The sequence below is a fragment of the Dreissena polymorpha genome, chromosome 6 (assembly GCF_020536995.1).
Source record: "Dreissena polymorpha isolate Duluth1 chromosome 6, UMN_Dpol_1.0, whole genome shotgun sequence".
Classification (NCBI taxonomy): Eukaryota; Metazoa; Mollusca; class Bivalvia; order Myida; family Dreissenidae; genus Dreissena; species Dreissena polymorpha.
Window position 1 is genome coordinate 49,502,448 of NC_068360.1, and position 17,475 is coordinate 49,519,922.

At 34.7% G+C, this 17,475-nt stretch overlaps 2 protein-coding genes across 2 annotated transcripts; both read right to left on the minus strand.

Moving 5' to 3' along the window:
* Nucleotides 1-5,934: 5,934 nt before the first annotated feature.
* LOC127833732 (uncharacterized) lies at nucleotides 5,935-6,857 on the minus strand. Its single transcript, XM_052359153.1, has 2 exons — nucleotides 6,733-6,857; nucleotides 5,935-6,564 (listed from the first exon to the last, which is right to left on the minus strand). The coding sequence occupies exons 1-2, from the start codon at nucleotides 6,839-6,841 to the stop codon at nucleotides 6,185-6,187; spliced, it is 489 nt and encodes a 162-aa protein (XP_052215113.1). The 5' UTR covers nucleotides 6,842-6,857; the 3' UTR covers nucleotides 5,935-6,184.
* Nucleotides 6,858-9,827: 2,970 nt separating this feature from the next.
* Nucleotides 9,828-17,090, minus strand: LOC127835665 (uncharacterized). The gene is given in 4 exon segments (XM_052362103.1): nucleotides 9,828-9,840; nucleotides 10,064-10,277; nucleotides 13,396-14,133; nucleotides 16,892-17,090. Coding segments are annotated over 4 exon segments (1,164 nt in total).
* Nucleotides 17,091-17,475: the final 385 nt, after the last annotated feature.

The following is a 17,475-nucleotide window of genomic DNA, read 5'->3' on the forward strand; positions in this document are numbered from 1 at the left end:
GAACATAGGTGAGAAAATAAGTATACTAATTATAAGAGAAATGCATAATTCTAATATGTTTTTTTATATGTATTATGTTCATTTACTTTCGTGTTTTTTTCTTGTCTATGTATGTGTGCATGTTTATGTATGTTTTTGCGTATATGTGCATGCGTGTTGTTAGGTACTTTATGAAAATGTTAAACCACTCATTTGTGTACATTTCTACTTTGTGTAATTGATGAATTCATAAGAGTGCATTAATAAATGAGAAAAAAAAGTATTATAAGCTCTTGAGAGGTGAGGACGATATTGGTTAAATGTAAACATGGTATGTCAGTTGATTTTGTAACACAATAAATACATGAGACGGATGAACAAATACTGTTAAAGAACATACTAGTCTGTGCGCTATTATATTGTGCAAAGTTTAAATGTCGAAACATTTATCGAAAAAAAAAAACGCTACACGTACATATATGATACATTAATGTATACATATATGACAATAACACTTAAATCAAGACCACAACCATCCAACAAGTTGCTGATAAGGACTTTCTTTAAACGGAACACTTAAAGGGGGTCATGCTACGCATACCTTATCAATTGTGCAAATATTGCGAAGCACTAAGTATCCTTTTCAGTACACTTATGAAATATGTCTAAGTCGACTTCTTTGGAAAAAGGTGTGTAAATGAAGCATTTATCCTTTTCATTATCTATGTACTTTACCAGGTTTAAATCAATTGTATGGTATTGCAATAAAGATCGCATGAATGTGTAACTCATTTTCGAAGAATTATGAAACACAGTCACACTTAGTTTACCAACTTTTAAAAAGGTTACCACTTTTATATCATCAAATTTGCTTTATTAACCACAGAACATTATAAATATGAAACAATTGATCATGGTTCGTGAATACATTTTATGGTAATGTTCGCATTGATTATAACAATCACCGAAACACTATTTTGTCGAACGCAATACGAATACAATCTAAAACAATTTTTAATAGGTTGTCGTTGCTATTCGTTTTTTCTTCAATGCCCTTTTATACATACACAATGTCATTTCATACAGTTTATATTGACGTTCAATCACTTTAAATAATTTAAATTTGCTCATGCCAACAGTTCAGCACAAAAGTATGCTCTTTGTTCCAACGTAAATCAAATCATCTCGCTGGATATCAAAGTACAGCTGTCTAAAAAGCGTCCTTAAAAGTCGTAATAATCTACAGACAATTGACCGTTTACGATTTATAACACAGTCTTACTTTAATTTTCTACAAACAAGAAATCCTTTCAGTGCTTATAAGATTTTACTTAAGAGAGTAATGCATTCCTTTAATTTCAAGGGAAAGAGACAGTATGAGGAGTTCTCTCCCTTAACAAAAACTGCAGGAGTTCCCTCCCTTAACAAAAAACATCAAGGAACGTGGCTACCAACAGTTCACCATTAAAATACCTTTTATCAAATAGTATAATATATGCATACATTATCATGGTTGTCGACAGGTCAACTAAGTGATTATTTATTATATTTATATTCCAAATCTTAAAATTTAACCACTGTTTCTTCATCGGGAGCCTCGTTTTAGAGTCAACGATTTTTTTTTACTGAGTCGTGAAAATAGCTTGAGATAAAAATGTATAATAGGTATTGTGTATACATTAATTTCAAAATGTCGCATAGTACATCATTTATGTAAAAACAGTTATACAAAACGGTACTGCATTTCTGGAAGTGATCAGTACGGATATTTGTCCTTTTCTCAGAACACATAACGTGTAATCGGCTGTAACGCATCATGTCGAAATTTTAAGAAGTATATGAGATCAAATGACTTTGCATTAACCGTTCCTATTCATGCCCTCAATGAAGTCATGTTTATGTTTAATGTGCATTTGAATGTATTCAAAGCTATAGACTTGATACATATTTATCTTGCCTCTTTGGCAACCATAGCAAAACTACACGTTTACATACGATGGCTTCGTTATTCTTAAATGTATTACTTACGAACAGCTTAATCGCCAAAGTCGGCGAAATCTAATTCATGAGATGAATGTCAACTTAAAGTGTTTTTTCAACAAGCTTATAGTTTCGTTCGTCATGACTTTGAAAAAGATCGGAATGCGCTTTATTGTAGTTTTTACTAATTTTTTGACGTCTTATAATATTTATGTAATATTTAAAACGCTGACCAATATAAATATGTAGAAAGATGAGCAGCCAAAGCACTTTTTACTGTAATCAACACACTATATCATATAAAGTGTACTTGTTGTATAATACAATTCTGGTAAATTTTCTCAGCAAATGAAAGAATATAAATTTCAATCAAAATAAAGTACAGTTAACACGTACATTTCGTTAAATCTTTTATTGAATGTTCATGAAGTGTGATCAACACATGTGTAGCGCGAAGGCCGACTTCCTTAGGCCGCAACCGAGCGTGTGGCCGACCTCACAAACACGATGTGACTTCCGAAGCCCTCGGAAGGCCAATCCCAGATTTATAGAATAAAACGAATAGCTTTCTCCAGGCTACCTGCGCCACAATTAGAAACTAAACATAATCCGATCGCTCAATCAACAGCTGTTTCGTACAATGACGACTTAAAAAAGCGTCCCCGCTTCCAACCAAAAATTGTTTTTGTTTTGCATTTTTAATTTGGATATGCAAGGCTAGTAATTTAAGGACGAGGACGTTTGATTTATTTCTGAATTAACATATAATTACCTTTCTTTTAACTATTAGTTCAGTCAGCATGAAATAATCGTCAGTAAGTTATGTACTCAGCATTGTATAGTTTAAGATGCGCCACCATAATACACATTTTGGAATTGAAACGATGTAAGCAAGCTGTCAATAGTTGATAAGGCAAAATCAACACCATGAACCGTAGTATGTGCTTTCTTTTAAGGACGATCCCTGAGCAAAGCAGCTCGTCTTACTCTCATTTAAAATTAGAACATCACGATAATTGTATCGCTTCTTGAGTGTCGTGTTGATTCGTGCAAATTACGACGATAAACTTTTCCATTGGAGTGAATAAAATTCTCCCCCGACTACCCTTAAAAACACACATTAAAATATATGAAATATCCAGACAAACATTTATGACGAAAGGTGTCAGGGTCAAATTAGGTGCTTAGCGTTTCTTGACTGTTACAGTATTATTACATCCTTTAGTTATACAGTTACCAAGTAAACAATATGGTATTGTAACTTGTAATTCACAAAGTTAGTTATTGTCTTGTATGTAATGATTTTTTAGCGTTATTAAAACATTTGATATTTTTGGAATGTGATAAGTACAATCCTGCATATATATTAGGTTCGTTTATGTTGCAGTGAGTCAGAAATTCATGATAAAAAAACTCCGTAGAGTACGTAGGGCATTCGGTCAAACGCGAAGGAAATTCTGTAACGTTAGTAGCTTCCAATATTTGCCTTCCCGTTGGCTAGATGGCGCTCGGTTTTCCTGTATATAAACGATTGCAGTTTCATGAGTAGTCACCTTTCTTTTGGATGCAAACGGGACAACATCTGAAGAAAAGGTACATTACTCTAATAAACAGTACTCTGGAGCATTTGGGTAATTAGGTTGACTTCAAACGGTGCTGCCCGGGCTGTTAAGGTCCTGTTGAGAGTTCAGAGGAGGTTCTTCAGAGGGATGGAGTCTACGGAAGTCGTACTAAGTGGCGGACGCTTCACCCAGGGACATGGGCTAACGAAGAGCTAAAGGTTCATTAAAGTGTGTAGATATTGAAAGTAGAAGCTTCGTTGGTGGCAACGGCCCCCCGTTTGTCGCATTGTATATATTTGTGGCGACTCAAACCACGCGAAGTCATGCCAAAATTATTTGTCACGACGAACGTACAGTGTGTTCATTGTGTGCATGTCTGCGTATATATACTATGTAAGTGACATTATGTACTTGAATTTTACCGATAGATTGCTTACGAGTTCTTCGAGTCTATTAATTCGTTCGTCATCTGAAAAGTTACGAATGAGTTAGTATATATATATATATATATATATATATATATATATATATATATATATATATATATATATATATATATATATATATATATATATATATATATATATATATATGAACAATAAAGAATATATCATAATAAAGACAAACTGAATTGTATTCGATACAATAATTAGGACTGTTAAGGAATTTAATCGAACAGAAAGAATGGATATTATATTACCTTTTTCACGGGCCGTCATCACCTAGTTTCTTCTGTGCGGATTTCATGAAAGCGAACTGAACACATCCATAAAATAATTTCTATCCTCATTTTGCAAGCAAACTTATTAACTGAATGCTTAAAGTGATGGAATAAATTATCAAAGAAACACGAACTATTTGTTCTTATCTTTCGCCAGCATAGCAATACAAGGTTGTTGTAGAAAATATAAAAGAAACCTTGAGCAATGAATAATTTGCTTCATTTTGGTATTCAATATTACATGCGGCTCCATGACTTTTCAATAGCTTTTACTGTACACAGTCCAAAAAAATCACCTGCAATACCCATATTTAAAGCCGTTAGATGTTTGACCGATAAAGGTCGTAAGTCTAATATTCCTCTTCGCTAATTACGATACAGACATCAAATACATTTGAAGGAAGAACATAAATTGTGAAAATGTGTATCCACGCTTCAAGCGTATATATGTAAATATCTGATTTGCAGATATTAAGTTTCGTCCAATCAATCGACAAAAAGCATTACCAACACAACCTTTATCTAGATATATTTTTTAAATCAGTAAGACATTCAGAACCAAATCAGGAACACGTGATATTGTATTCGACAGTCCGTCGAAAAGTTGGTTGGATAAGGGCACTTTTTAAAAAGAAGACATGAACTGGGTCACGTGCTGAACGTGCCGTATCAATTTTCAAAAACTCGCAAAGATCATTTTGTTTTCACATAACAACTATACAAATATTATTTTGAAAAATTGCTATTAAATAAAGTATATATTAAAGTTCAAAATCCAATATATTTGGCCTATGTCTCTGGAAATACTTCAAATATAATAAGGATAAGGATGACGAAAGCAGCAAACGTATAGTCGTTACATTTAATAACTTTGTGCTCAAATAATGTCTTTCATCGGTTACAAACGGTATATATATATATATATGTGTGTTTTATAAAAATAAGTGTCTGCTTTCATACAATTAAGTCAACAAATTTAATTGCATGTACGACACATGGAAGTTGTTTTAGATATCTTCATACAGTTTGTCGATGTTGAGAATTCATCGAATTGTTAAACAAGGCGTGTGTTATCTCATTTGGTACGATATTACAGCCTAAACAGAAGAACCCCGGTAAATGATGAATATGTAGATCCTCTAACAGATTCATGCTCATAATCTTGATTCCTTATCAAAACCTCGTCCCCAGATTTTATTATGAGAACGACAGTTTGGCTTCCCTGTGCCCAAATGTCGTTAGTGGCAAACGCAGTTGCAATTAAATTCCCATTGTGCATTAGTCCCCCATGAAAATGTTGGTTCATTGGAGGGTGCAGCAGGGACGTTGCGAACAAGTAGTAGCCACTGACAGGTGCTATAAATACCCCATGCTGTATATGGTAGGCGTCGCCGTCATTTAGGACAATGCGATCAAAGAGGATGTTTAGGTTAATACCAATGCCATTTTGATCTTCCCATTTAATAGCGGTAAAGGCGACAGTATCTTCCGGCCCTCGAAAAGTCCTTGCACGATGTGTGTTGGTATCTGTTTAATTAAATATGATTTATTTCCATATATCATACAACAATACGAATTAATAACTTCCCCGACATTGAAGATGATTGATACACCCCAGTTTCGTTTTGACACACATGGAAATGTCTGAAAGAATTAGTGTTTTATTTGATCGTCGAAGTCTTTCAATGTACTTCGGTTCTTAGTTGCAACACAACAACTTATACCTGTTTAAATGCCACCGGAGTTATCATTAATTAGCATCCTCTGGTATTTTTTTTGCGAGTGATTTTAGATTATCGTTCGTCTTATTAAATTACTGTCAGTCATTCACCTAAATTAAGCATGATCATCGCATTTGGGCTATTATAAGTTTGTGTCAAATAAAATGTGGCAACACTTGTACAGTAGCATTATTCCAGTTCACCAATTTTTAAAAGATACTTTAAAATGTATACCAACCTGAAGATATATGTTTATTGTGATCCTGATTATCCCTCTTCTTTTGGTTAGTTGTACCACATCCGCTGCCTGATTGAGCAACCGTTCTCATTAAGCTCTCTGTTACGTTTCTAGGCATGTCTGTATCTGCAATTTCATTATTTCGGGTCTTATTCTTTTCGAAATCGTTCTTTAACCAACGAACTGTCACCAACAGCGAGCTCGAAATTTCTTTTAGTTTCTTTATGGTACCTTCCTGTTCGTTGAGTTTGGCAGTCTGAATGTTTAGTTGATTTCTCAGTTCGTAAATAGTTAATGATTGGTCTTTTAACATTTCTTGCTGTTGATTCACAATTCCCCCTAGTTTAATTATACGCAAGTCATCTGCAAAATTGTAAGCAGGTACTTGGGTTAATTTTAATACGTGCAAAAAACACACATTGTAGGTGAACATGATGTAAAGGTCAAATGATTGGTTAATATGGTACTAATATAGTAAAACAAATATTATTTCAAATGGAACGACATATTTATGTATAGCAGAACACCGACCTTTCTGCAATGCCGCTTCTATCGTCTTCAATCTGGTCTCAAAGTCTACTTCAGCCTGAATTTCATTTGAAAGCAAAACGCAAAGAAATGAAATTATTTCGACCACCATCGTAACAGCAGACCGACTCAGATATCATCACATCTGCGTTCACTATTTCATAGTTTTAGGTCTTTATCTCAATATGTTGAGCCAGTTAATTTAATAAATTGTTTAGTTTATAATTGTACAAAGAATGTCGGATGCGTTATTGCGGTAAAACAACAAGTGGAGTACTTTTCATTTCTGAACTTATCATAATCATTTAAATAATAAAAGTGACAGGTGCAGGCGACTTCAAATAACATTTTTCCCAGCACAGCGTTTTGTTTTCGGAGCATTAATACTGAATAAGATTTATTACATACGTGCACATAATGTATGTTAGTACGTTATTTAAGAACATAGAAAGGAGATTCATTGCAACTTTTTAGACCTAATCCAGAAGACACAATATCAAATTTGCAAACTTTGTCATACAACGGATTTTTCATGATTGTTTTTCATAAGGGAAAGACTTTTATGGAGCTACGGTTAATATGCGCATGTAGCAACTAATCGAAGCTATCAAGATACATATTTAGTTAATAGTAGTATTAAATATTACGGAAGTCAGATAAAACATAACGGGCATTGTTTGTGCACACCACTTGAAATTTGAATGTAATGAAAGTTATAAGTGTTTTCTAAATATAAAAACAATAATCACATGCATTATTTGTTTTTGCAGTCTGTTTTATCAACAGAAACTAAGAATGCACTTCATAATTCTAGAGAAACGTACGCAATAAGGTGCAAACTTTGTGTTTAATCTTATGTTGCTACAATATTAACTATATTTTCCTGAATTAACACGATTTTTACCTGCAAACATAACTCGTAATATGCAAGGCATGCACACAAATAACAAAGCCACATTGTAATTTCAGTAGAGTCCATTCCATTTATATAATGATAATGCAAGTACTATGTTTGACAACTGATTTATTTGATAATTCAAATTAAAAGTGACTTGACTTTTTTTATTTTCCCGAGTACACGACATTTGCGACTCTCGATTTCATTTAAGAAACAAACGACATATTTATACTTCACACTTTTTCAAAGCTACGAAGCACAACTGATATGCAATAAGCCCGCTGGGTCAACGTAAGATGCGCTGATATTGTACCTTGTGCGCTAGTTTTACTATAAACGCATAAATGAAGGTTAAAATTCTTGTTGTAATCTTTACATGCATGTTGTTGATGTATTCAATACCAGTGCACTGGAATGATATGATAAACTTTGCTCACATCAATTATTTGCACTTTATCAATCGAATAGCGTTTTGTTTTTAATTTGTTTAAGATTAAGATTGGCAACGTTTTACAAATCTTATTATTTCATTAAAATCATTCAAAGCCAGTTCGTTCGTATATTTTTAATTTATAGTAATTAGAGCTGCGGTGATGATAACAAATACGAAATGTTAGTGTGTGTGTGTCTGCGTAAGAATCATTAAAACTAATGCCGACCATTAGAGTATAACATCTCAATAAGAAAGCATATTTATGAAACCTCAGCGTATGCTTATTACCTTTTATTTAAGAAAACAAATTACACATAATGTAATATTGATTTCGCAATAAATTAAACATACAAAATAATGTCGGAAACCCCCCTCACATTGATCCAAGTTGCATCGAATGTTATTGAATGTTTCATGAAGGCATATTCGTTTTTATTTATTACACACTATGTTGATCCTTGAAGAGAGATCCAATATTGTATGATCTAGGTCATGTGTAGCAGCGATGAATAATACGTTATAACGAAGCCATTATTGGCAATGTTGACTTTGCAGCATTTTAATAAGTATCCACCATTATATAACTTAAACACTGTTCATAACGGCAAAATTACAAACACGAACAATCCGAACAAACACATTTTAATGGAGCAAAAGTACATTTGATACATGGAGATAAAATTGTGATACTAAGATACTTATCATACCATATAAAAGGACCTTTTTACAGATTTTGGCATGTATTGAAGTTTGTCATTAAATGCATTAAATTGATAAATCCGAACATTGTATCTAAAAAGCTCCAGTAAAAAGACAAGAATAAAATTAAAGAAAGAAAAAAAGAAACTCTCAACTTGACTCGAACCACTGATTCCTGGAGTAAAAGTCTAAATCTTAGACCAATCGGCCATCCGTTTTCATACAATCAATGAGGTATTTTATACTTTATATAGGCAAACCTCGTAGTGTGACAAAAAATAACGACAACAACAGAACTCTCCAAATAATTCAATCTTTTCGCGTCGCAACGCTTTATAATTTTCAGGTTTTTATATCGTCAAAAGATACATATAATGGATATTTTAGATAAAAGTAAATGTTCAGTATTACTGTTTCCTCGCCAATATCATAACTACAACGAACATTTGCGAATCTGAAACTTTTTTATTAATTTTGTCAAAACGTGAAAAAGGTCGCTTTAAAGATTGTCTCTTATTCTATATAAATTATTGTATATGAATCATAAGTAAATTAATTTTATTTTAGATCAGGTGTTAGCATAATTTAATTCAACGTATAATGAAGTTAACATGTTTAACTACTCGTACACGTTATCCTTATTGATTTTGTAAGTTGTGTTTGGCAAGCGTTCAAACTGTTCTTTACGGTGTTTGCTGTTTGAGTAGGTTCACGAAAGAAATTTTGAATGTGAAAGTTCCTTTGAGTACGTGCAACTAAACACACAAGATGGATTGTATTCATTGACTCGTTAAGTGCGTGCTATTTGTCGTACAGGAACGAACAAACAAGTATTTCCGTCATGTTTAACTTTAAGTCGTGATTCTTGATTACCATTAAGTAAACTAACAACAACATTATAGATCATAATCAATCAATTAAAAACTGAAAACTAATTCCTTAAACTGCGCATTGTGATGTAAATATTTGCGCATCTGAGTGTCATCTTAAAGCATTGTGCCCCAAAAAGACACCAGGCCAAGAAGAATGATGTTTTCGACCCCAAATCTGAACCTAGCTTCAATGTTACTAGTTGGAAGTCCTACAATGCAGAAAAAATATTGTATTCCAATATATACTTTCATTATGAGATAGGTACAGCCTTTAACACTACAGAAACGAGCTAGAAATTATGTTTTAATATTTCTAGAGATAATGTTATCAGAATACAGCCACACATTACAATAACCAATTGATTATGTTTATATTATTTTTTAAATACTAAATTCACAAATTTGAACTTTATCGAAATGGAATTAACATACCTGCAGCAGAGTTCAACGATGTTCATTTTTTCTTTTAACACACTACCTTTAAATTCGAAGTTGCGACAAACAGGAAAGTCAATCGGTGAAGTTGGCTTTGAATCTCCTTCGTCTATCACCATCCCCATGCCGTTGGTGTTGTGCAGGTCGATGTGACAATGGAGGAACCACATACCGGGGTAGTCGGAGATAAACCGCACCACAACGTAGCCGCCTGTATACAATATAACTATTTGAGTCTATTTGAGTCTGGTAAAAGGGTCTAAATACATATGCTTTAAGTGCCGTCACCGAAAACAATCAAGGACAATACTTTCCGTTTCCATGAATGTTTGTGTTATATGGTAGTCTCTACTTAAAAAAAATTAAGACAAGGCGAAAAGTGTCATTTCTGATTAGACTACGCGCACTACATACGTTTATCAAGGACAAACTTTACGCACATGCATTTTCCCCAGAGCGTGGCTCCATTATTTGGCATACATGGCTGACTAGCATTAGCCTTACGCCGATTTAATATAAACTCGTTCAAAAGAATGTTGAATGTATTGTTTCGATATCATTAAACAAATGATAAAATCTCTGACACTCATATAAATGCCTTCCTTTCTGATGCTAATATTTATAGAACATAACAGATATTTTATTTGATTTGTACATAGTATATCATCATATACACATATTATTATATGACAATTTATAACATCACGTATATCAGTATAATATATATATAAACACAAATTAATCGACATTTCAATATACCATAAGACAGCATGTAAAGAGGATGATCAGTTTTCGTTAACATTTGTAATTTCGTTTCTTATTTCCAAGCTTTCTTTAATATATTTTGCAAATTTAATCAATACATATTTGTTTTTCAGTTTTCAATAGCTCAATTAATTTAAACATTGATGTTCGTACATAATAATGTTTCTTAATATATTACTTACGTATATTGCTAAAACAAGGACAAAAACGAGTGAAATGGTACTCGTCTTTAATATCAACGGAATTACAACATTGACAGTATGCTCATTTCTTGGTATTCTATTTCTATCGAATCTACCAGTTTGAACTCTTAAAGATTGTGCAGATAATCTTATTCTAGTGACAAAGAACCTTAAACAACTTGGCAATACGTCTAGATATAGTTCATATGACAGAGAATCTAATATTTATATTTAAGGTAAACAGTTGCATTTAATGTTTTAAATTATAGCGACATTACACTCTCCCTTTAAAGATTGCGTGAGCATAATGCATGTGAGAATAATGTATAATGTCAAGTCGTTCCATTCTAGATAATTCTTTGCCAATTAATTATGCAACCAAATGTGACTGTTAAGCCTGGCCAATATTGGATTCTTGACTTTACAGATTGACGGATATTGAATTCTTCAATGCCCAGACTTTAGTTATACATTACTGGTTTGAAATTACGTGTATTCGCTTAAATGAGGCGTCAATGCAGAAAGAGAGCTATAGCCACAGCCATACTTAAATCAAAGTACTGGCAGTACTGGTGTGACGATGCTTTTGAAGAGGATGGATATAAAACATCAATTTAAGTTTATCTATATCACCACAAGTGTGTATGTTGATACGAACATTTGGGTACGATAAAAAAAATTGGGTACGAAAATTTTGGGTACGAAAAAAAATTTGGTACGAAAAAAATTTGCGTACAAAACATTTTTGGTACGAAAAAAGTTTAGGGGTACGGGGAAGTAGTACCCGTGGGTAACTTGGCCCATTGAGCGAAACTGGGAGGCGGGTCACATTCTTGTTCATTAAATATGGCAATACATTCATGATGATTCTCGAAAGTAGGTATGAGCCGGACCATGTGAGCTCAATCGTATGAGCACTTGACTATCCGAGTTCGCCCGCGAACATTTGGATAAGATAACTAATAGCGAAATGACCTTATACATGTAAATGCTGAAATCTAACAATCGAACGAAATATCAAACATGGTATGTACACTTAGGTGGTTGTGTAATTTCTGTTAGAATATCGTATTCAATATGTAAATGTTAAATGATTGTGCCCGTACTTGAGTTTGTTGCCTTGTTTGAGTCTATACGCGCCTAGGCTGCACCCAGCGTTTGTATTTGTGTTTTTCCAAGGTAATTAGTTACCTCCGCGCTGAGGCTGCATAATGTTGGGACCCGGAGTGTGTCCAGCACTCCTACCTAATAAGATTAGATTGACGACAGCTGGGACGAATTTTGAATGATAGCTGCAATTTCCAGCTATTTGTTTTGTACTGAAATACGTTTTAATTTTTTTAATGGTCAAATGCTGCAGGGGGGATGAGATTTTCCGAAAAAAGACAACTGTCAGGAATGGTGACCACAAAACATACAAAATATAACATTGCGCCGGGAGCAGGAATCGAACCGGTGTCGTAAAGGTGAAAAAGCGAACGTCCTTACCACTGCGCTAGCGGGACGAACAATTACTCAAGGAAATGTTGTTTTATCTATATATATCATAGCAGTGCAGCGTTTACAATTTGCAGGTTCGAAATCGTTCGCATTCTTTAGTTTTGTGATCACGTAAAAAGTTTATTTTACATGTTTTTATTCGCAATTTATTTACTAAATAGAGAACAAATATCAAACAAAATAAAGAAAATATATTGTTGTTTCATTGGTCCATAAAAATAAAATGGATGTAAAATTACTAATTTGAAATTAACGTTCTGATACACTTATTGAATCTGTTTCCCCAGGATATGCTGTTCTATTAATATTTACCTTTATCAACACGAACGACAACTCTGCTAGGAGAATGTTATCAATGAAAATCAACGAGCAATCTCCTACGCAGTGGCGAATGCCAAGGGAAGTAACTGAAAAATCGAGTTATCTCAATCGGACTGGCTCGGTCTTTTACATAGGGCGCCGTTGTGAAGATTTTTTTACTGGTTATCAAACCTTGGACGCTGCTGTTCCAGCATCGTCAAAAACAAGGTCGATTCAGGTTTATTACTATCTGGGTGTTTTTGTTTTCACTATGTGGATCGATTTTATAATATGTTGCAATACATGCTTGACTTAATACAACATTGAGTAGCTAGTCATTTCTTAAGTTTTATTATTTAGTTATTTTAAGATTAAGACATAAATACTGGAATATCTGACAGACCTAAAACTATATCTTGGAATATTATGTATAAACAACGTGAAATGAACATTCTATACACTGGGCACGCACAAGCTGAACTGTAACATTATTTTCTCTATTATGATGTCCATTTTAATTCACTGTTTTCGGTAAACGCAAATGTATCGGACAAAATGCAAGAAGAATGTAAATAAACAAACCAGTTGGCACCACGATTGTGTCCTTTTGTGGCGGATCCTAATTCATTCCAGTGACATTTCCGTTATTCCGGGACGAATCTTTCCATCGCATTGTGCTGCAGAATTTCCTTCCGTCGGTGCAAATAATGTCTTGATTTGGGGCAACCAATATGCCTGTATCAGGTGTGTAACTTCCGAGTCCCATTTTTATCACGTTAAACGTGTGGCCGTGTAGATGAATAGGATGTGACCATCCCGATCCGTTTCCAATGTTAGTGAAAACCATCTGGATAAGTTTGTCCGAAGGAATCTTCTGTGTGTACGTACATGCGCACATCCCTTCACGACGGCATTGTCCTTCATCGCAAAGTGTGTTTATTTCGTCCGGCTGTGTGAGCATTGGAACGGTAGCAAATATAAATTCTCGAGCATTTACCGAACCAATTGTACTCCCGTTTTGGCCTGGAAATCCGAAGTTAAAGAAGTACTCGTTATCGACTTTGTTTCCGATAATCTTTTCTGTTTCCCGAATCGGGTTGTTTTTCAAAAGATCATTGAATGTTAGGCATGCGGTTTTGCTATCTCTTGGATAGAACTGATAAGGGCAGTTGAGCACAGTGGAGTTTATAATATTGCAATTTGGAGGAGCCGCCTTCGAAGGGTTCAAATTAACCGGGCCAGTAACGTCCACCATCTCAAGAATGGCCTCAGCCGAGTAATATTTATTGTTGTTGAGACTTTCTGGTGTCTCTATGGTCTCTGCAACCAACATATACTGCTTTTGGGACGTATTGGAAGGTCCTTGCCAAACGAAATCTCTCACCGTGGTGTATAACTAACGACTGCACCGTTGTTTGTTCGATGTCTATTGCGTCCGATCCTCTAACAGTGAATGTTTGTCTTTCGATTGACACTCATCGTGTAAAGGGTCATAGCGCCAATCGTTCGGAACCGTTAAGTTATCCTGGATCTAATTTGAAATTGCGGAAGTGGGCCTGTTTGTAGATGCATAAACCCAGTGTCTCCCTTTTCTGTTGATTAATCCCGATTAAAATTAGAATATGCAGAACTTAGCCGTGTCTTTTGAATAAGTGATGTTGATTACTTTTCCAGCATGAAAATCAAAATGTGGAGTCAACGTTTTATTATAAGCCGTTTCTAGGTCCATCAAGTGATTCCAGTCCTGTAATAGTATAACTATCTGGTTAAGTTCGATTACTTCAGCACCCGATTATATAAACAGTTAAACCGGCGGTTAACCACATACCGGCGGTTAAAAGTCGGTAACATGTTGGTTACTGGTCGGTAAGCGTTTGTATAAAATTTGGTTAGTTATACCGATCGGTTAAACCCCAGTTAAAACATACCCTGCTTCCCTAGGTGGATAAGTACAAGTAACCGAGAGGTAACTTAAACAAAATGGCCGCGGCGCGCGACATTATAAAAGCTAACCATCGATGACCTTCACAATTTCGACGAGTAAACAACAAATTGCAGCGACTGACACTTTATTTGACTTAATTTAAAGGGCAATACGATTTCCGACTTCGGACGACAAATTTAAAAGCGCACAGAACGTGTTTCTTATATTCTGTTATGGGTATGCCGTGTGTGATCCGATGCATCAATGGTGCTCATGTTAAAATTATTTCTCCGAGAACAGGGAACAACAAAAGTACAAACAAAAAACAAAAACACGTTCGAACTAGTATCTTACCTTTAATAATCTTTTAAAATCCATAAATAATCAATTTAATTCAATAATTGACGAGTTTGTATCTAGGGTCTTTGATAATTATTTTAGCATAATTAAATAAAGACCCTTATGCCATCATATCATTATATTCAAATAAGAACTCAATAAACTTTCTTCTTCGTCACACGCTACGTCATGTACTCTATGTACATTACTGCTGTTAAAATGAACCGGAGTAGTCTATCAAATGTGTCGTGTTCTGAGAAAAATGGGCATAATGCATGTGCTTAAAGTGTCGTCCCATATTAGCATGTGAAGTTCGCACAGGCTTATCAGGGACGACACTTTCCGTTTTATGACATTTTTTGTTAAAATGAAGTCCCTTCTTAGCAAAAATCAATTTTTGGCGGAAAATGTCGTCCCTGATTAGCCTGTGCGAACTTTACAAGCTAATCTGGGACGACACTTGACGCACATGCATTATGCCCAGTTTTCTCAGAACACGCCACAAATAATAGCCGTTGGTGAACTCGGTTGCATTTGCAGATCTCTGCATACAAATATATATTTAAACTTGAACAATGTTTATTTGTCTATGGTAAATTTCCTTATTGTACAAGAAATGTATTTGTCTATGGTAAATTCCCATATTGTACAAGAACGTAAGTAAGTTTATTGTAAACATAAGCCAAATTAGAAGAATAGTCTAGCATGTTACGACGACCATGTATAATTTTTATTTTACATCTAGAACAACTAGAAGAATAGACGTCTTTGTAAGCACTCTCTTGCAGTTTGGAAGCACCAGGGATTCCGCTAAATGATGCAAATCCCGACATCATTATCAATTTGTCCCTGATCATTTTGATGAACTCATAGTTAAAATTTACACTTTATTTTATTGTGAATTCATTTGAAAATGAATTTGATAAAAAAAATACATGTCGCTGTTTATAAGCGTGACACTTCGCGCGAAAAATACGTCATTATAAAATGCATTGTGGGAATGTTTTGGTTAAAGTTACCGGTGGTTAAATTCCACTATGCGCGGTTAGGTTACTTTGCGGTATATCGTGTTTATACAATCTAGTTACCCAATCTCTTGCACGACGGTCACATTACATTCACCTCTGTGTTGGGCTCAGAACGGACTATTGTTATGAAAGCGTCTCATTCATGTCATGATCATTCCAAGCGTTCATCAGTGAGGTTACAGTTACTAAACAATCTCTTGCACGACGGTTACATTGCATTAACTGCATTAAAGAAAACCATCTCATACCATGATATCTTATATCAGTCTTAATTAATTATTATAAAATTGATATGTTTTTTATGTTAAGAAACCGACATACATAAATACGTCGAAGCAATGCCTAACGTCACTCAATAAAAAATATGTACAATTGTTTACATTTGTGAAGTGCGTGGAATGATTACATCTGTGTAAATGGGCAATGAAATAGCTCCAAAGAGTTGCATTAAAACTCACAAGTTTTTGCACGATTTATCGTACATTTAAAAGTCATATTTCTTAATTAAATGCATGCGATCTTCAAATATACATTGTATGCGTTTGTTCGGTTTTAGCTATTTGGTAGACAAAATGGCGTGCTGAGCCTTATGCAGAGTTGTATGTGAGAGCAAGGAACGACAACTCTGCGTGGAGATTGCTAGTTACCTCGACGGTTACTAAACCTGAATAACCGCAAACTTACCAAGGTTTGAATGTTACCGAGCGGTAACTTTAACCAGCGTTTATACAATCGCGTGCAGGTGTCTTTCCAGGATAAACAATAAATGCTCCGTAGAGGCTCATACTTCTTTGTTCACCAATATGGGCGTGATCCTTTTTAGCACCTTTTGGAAAAGTTTCAAACGCCTGATTGAAGGTCTTTCCGGGTAAAACGGGACATTCCGTGATGAATTCAACCCCGCCCATCAACGGAATGCCCTTCTGGTGTATACCATGCAAATTCACTTTAATGCTATCTGTGTGCAGCTTGTAAACGATTGTCATGTTGATGGTTTGGCCAACGTATGCCTCAATCCTTGTGCTTGAAAACTGGCCATTGATTGCAATAACCAGTATCAACCTATTACCATCAGCCGTGATGACACGTTCTTCTTTCTCCCGGGTCAAATACGTCGATGTATCCGTGCTGGTGGTTGAGAGTAGTCAAGTTATACTCAGCAACAAGTCGGACGGAACATACAGGGTCAGACTCCTTGCTTACAGTGTTGGCAATGTATATATATATAAATATACACGCGCAATTAGACTCACACAAAAAAATGACCCGTATATCTGCATTATATTGTATACTTGAACACTTATAAATACCAAGTATTTAAAAAAAAACATTTTCAAAAATTTAAAACATGACTTATTCTCTCCGCAATCC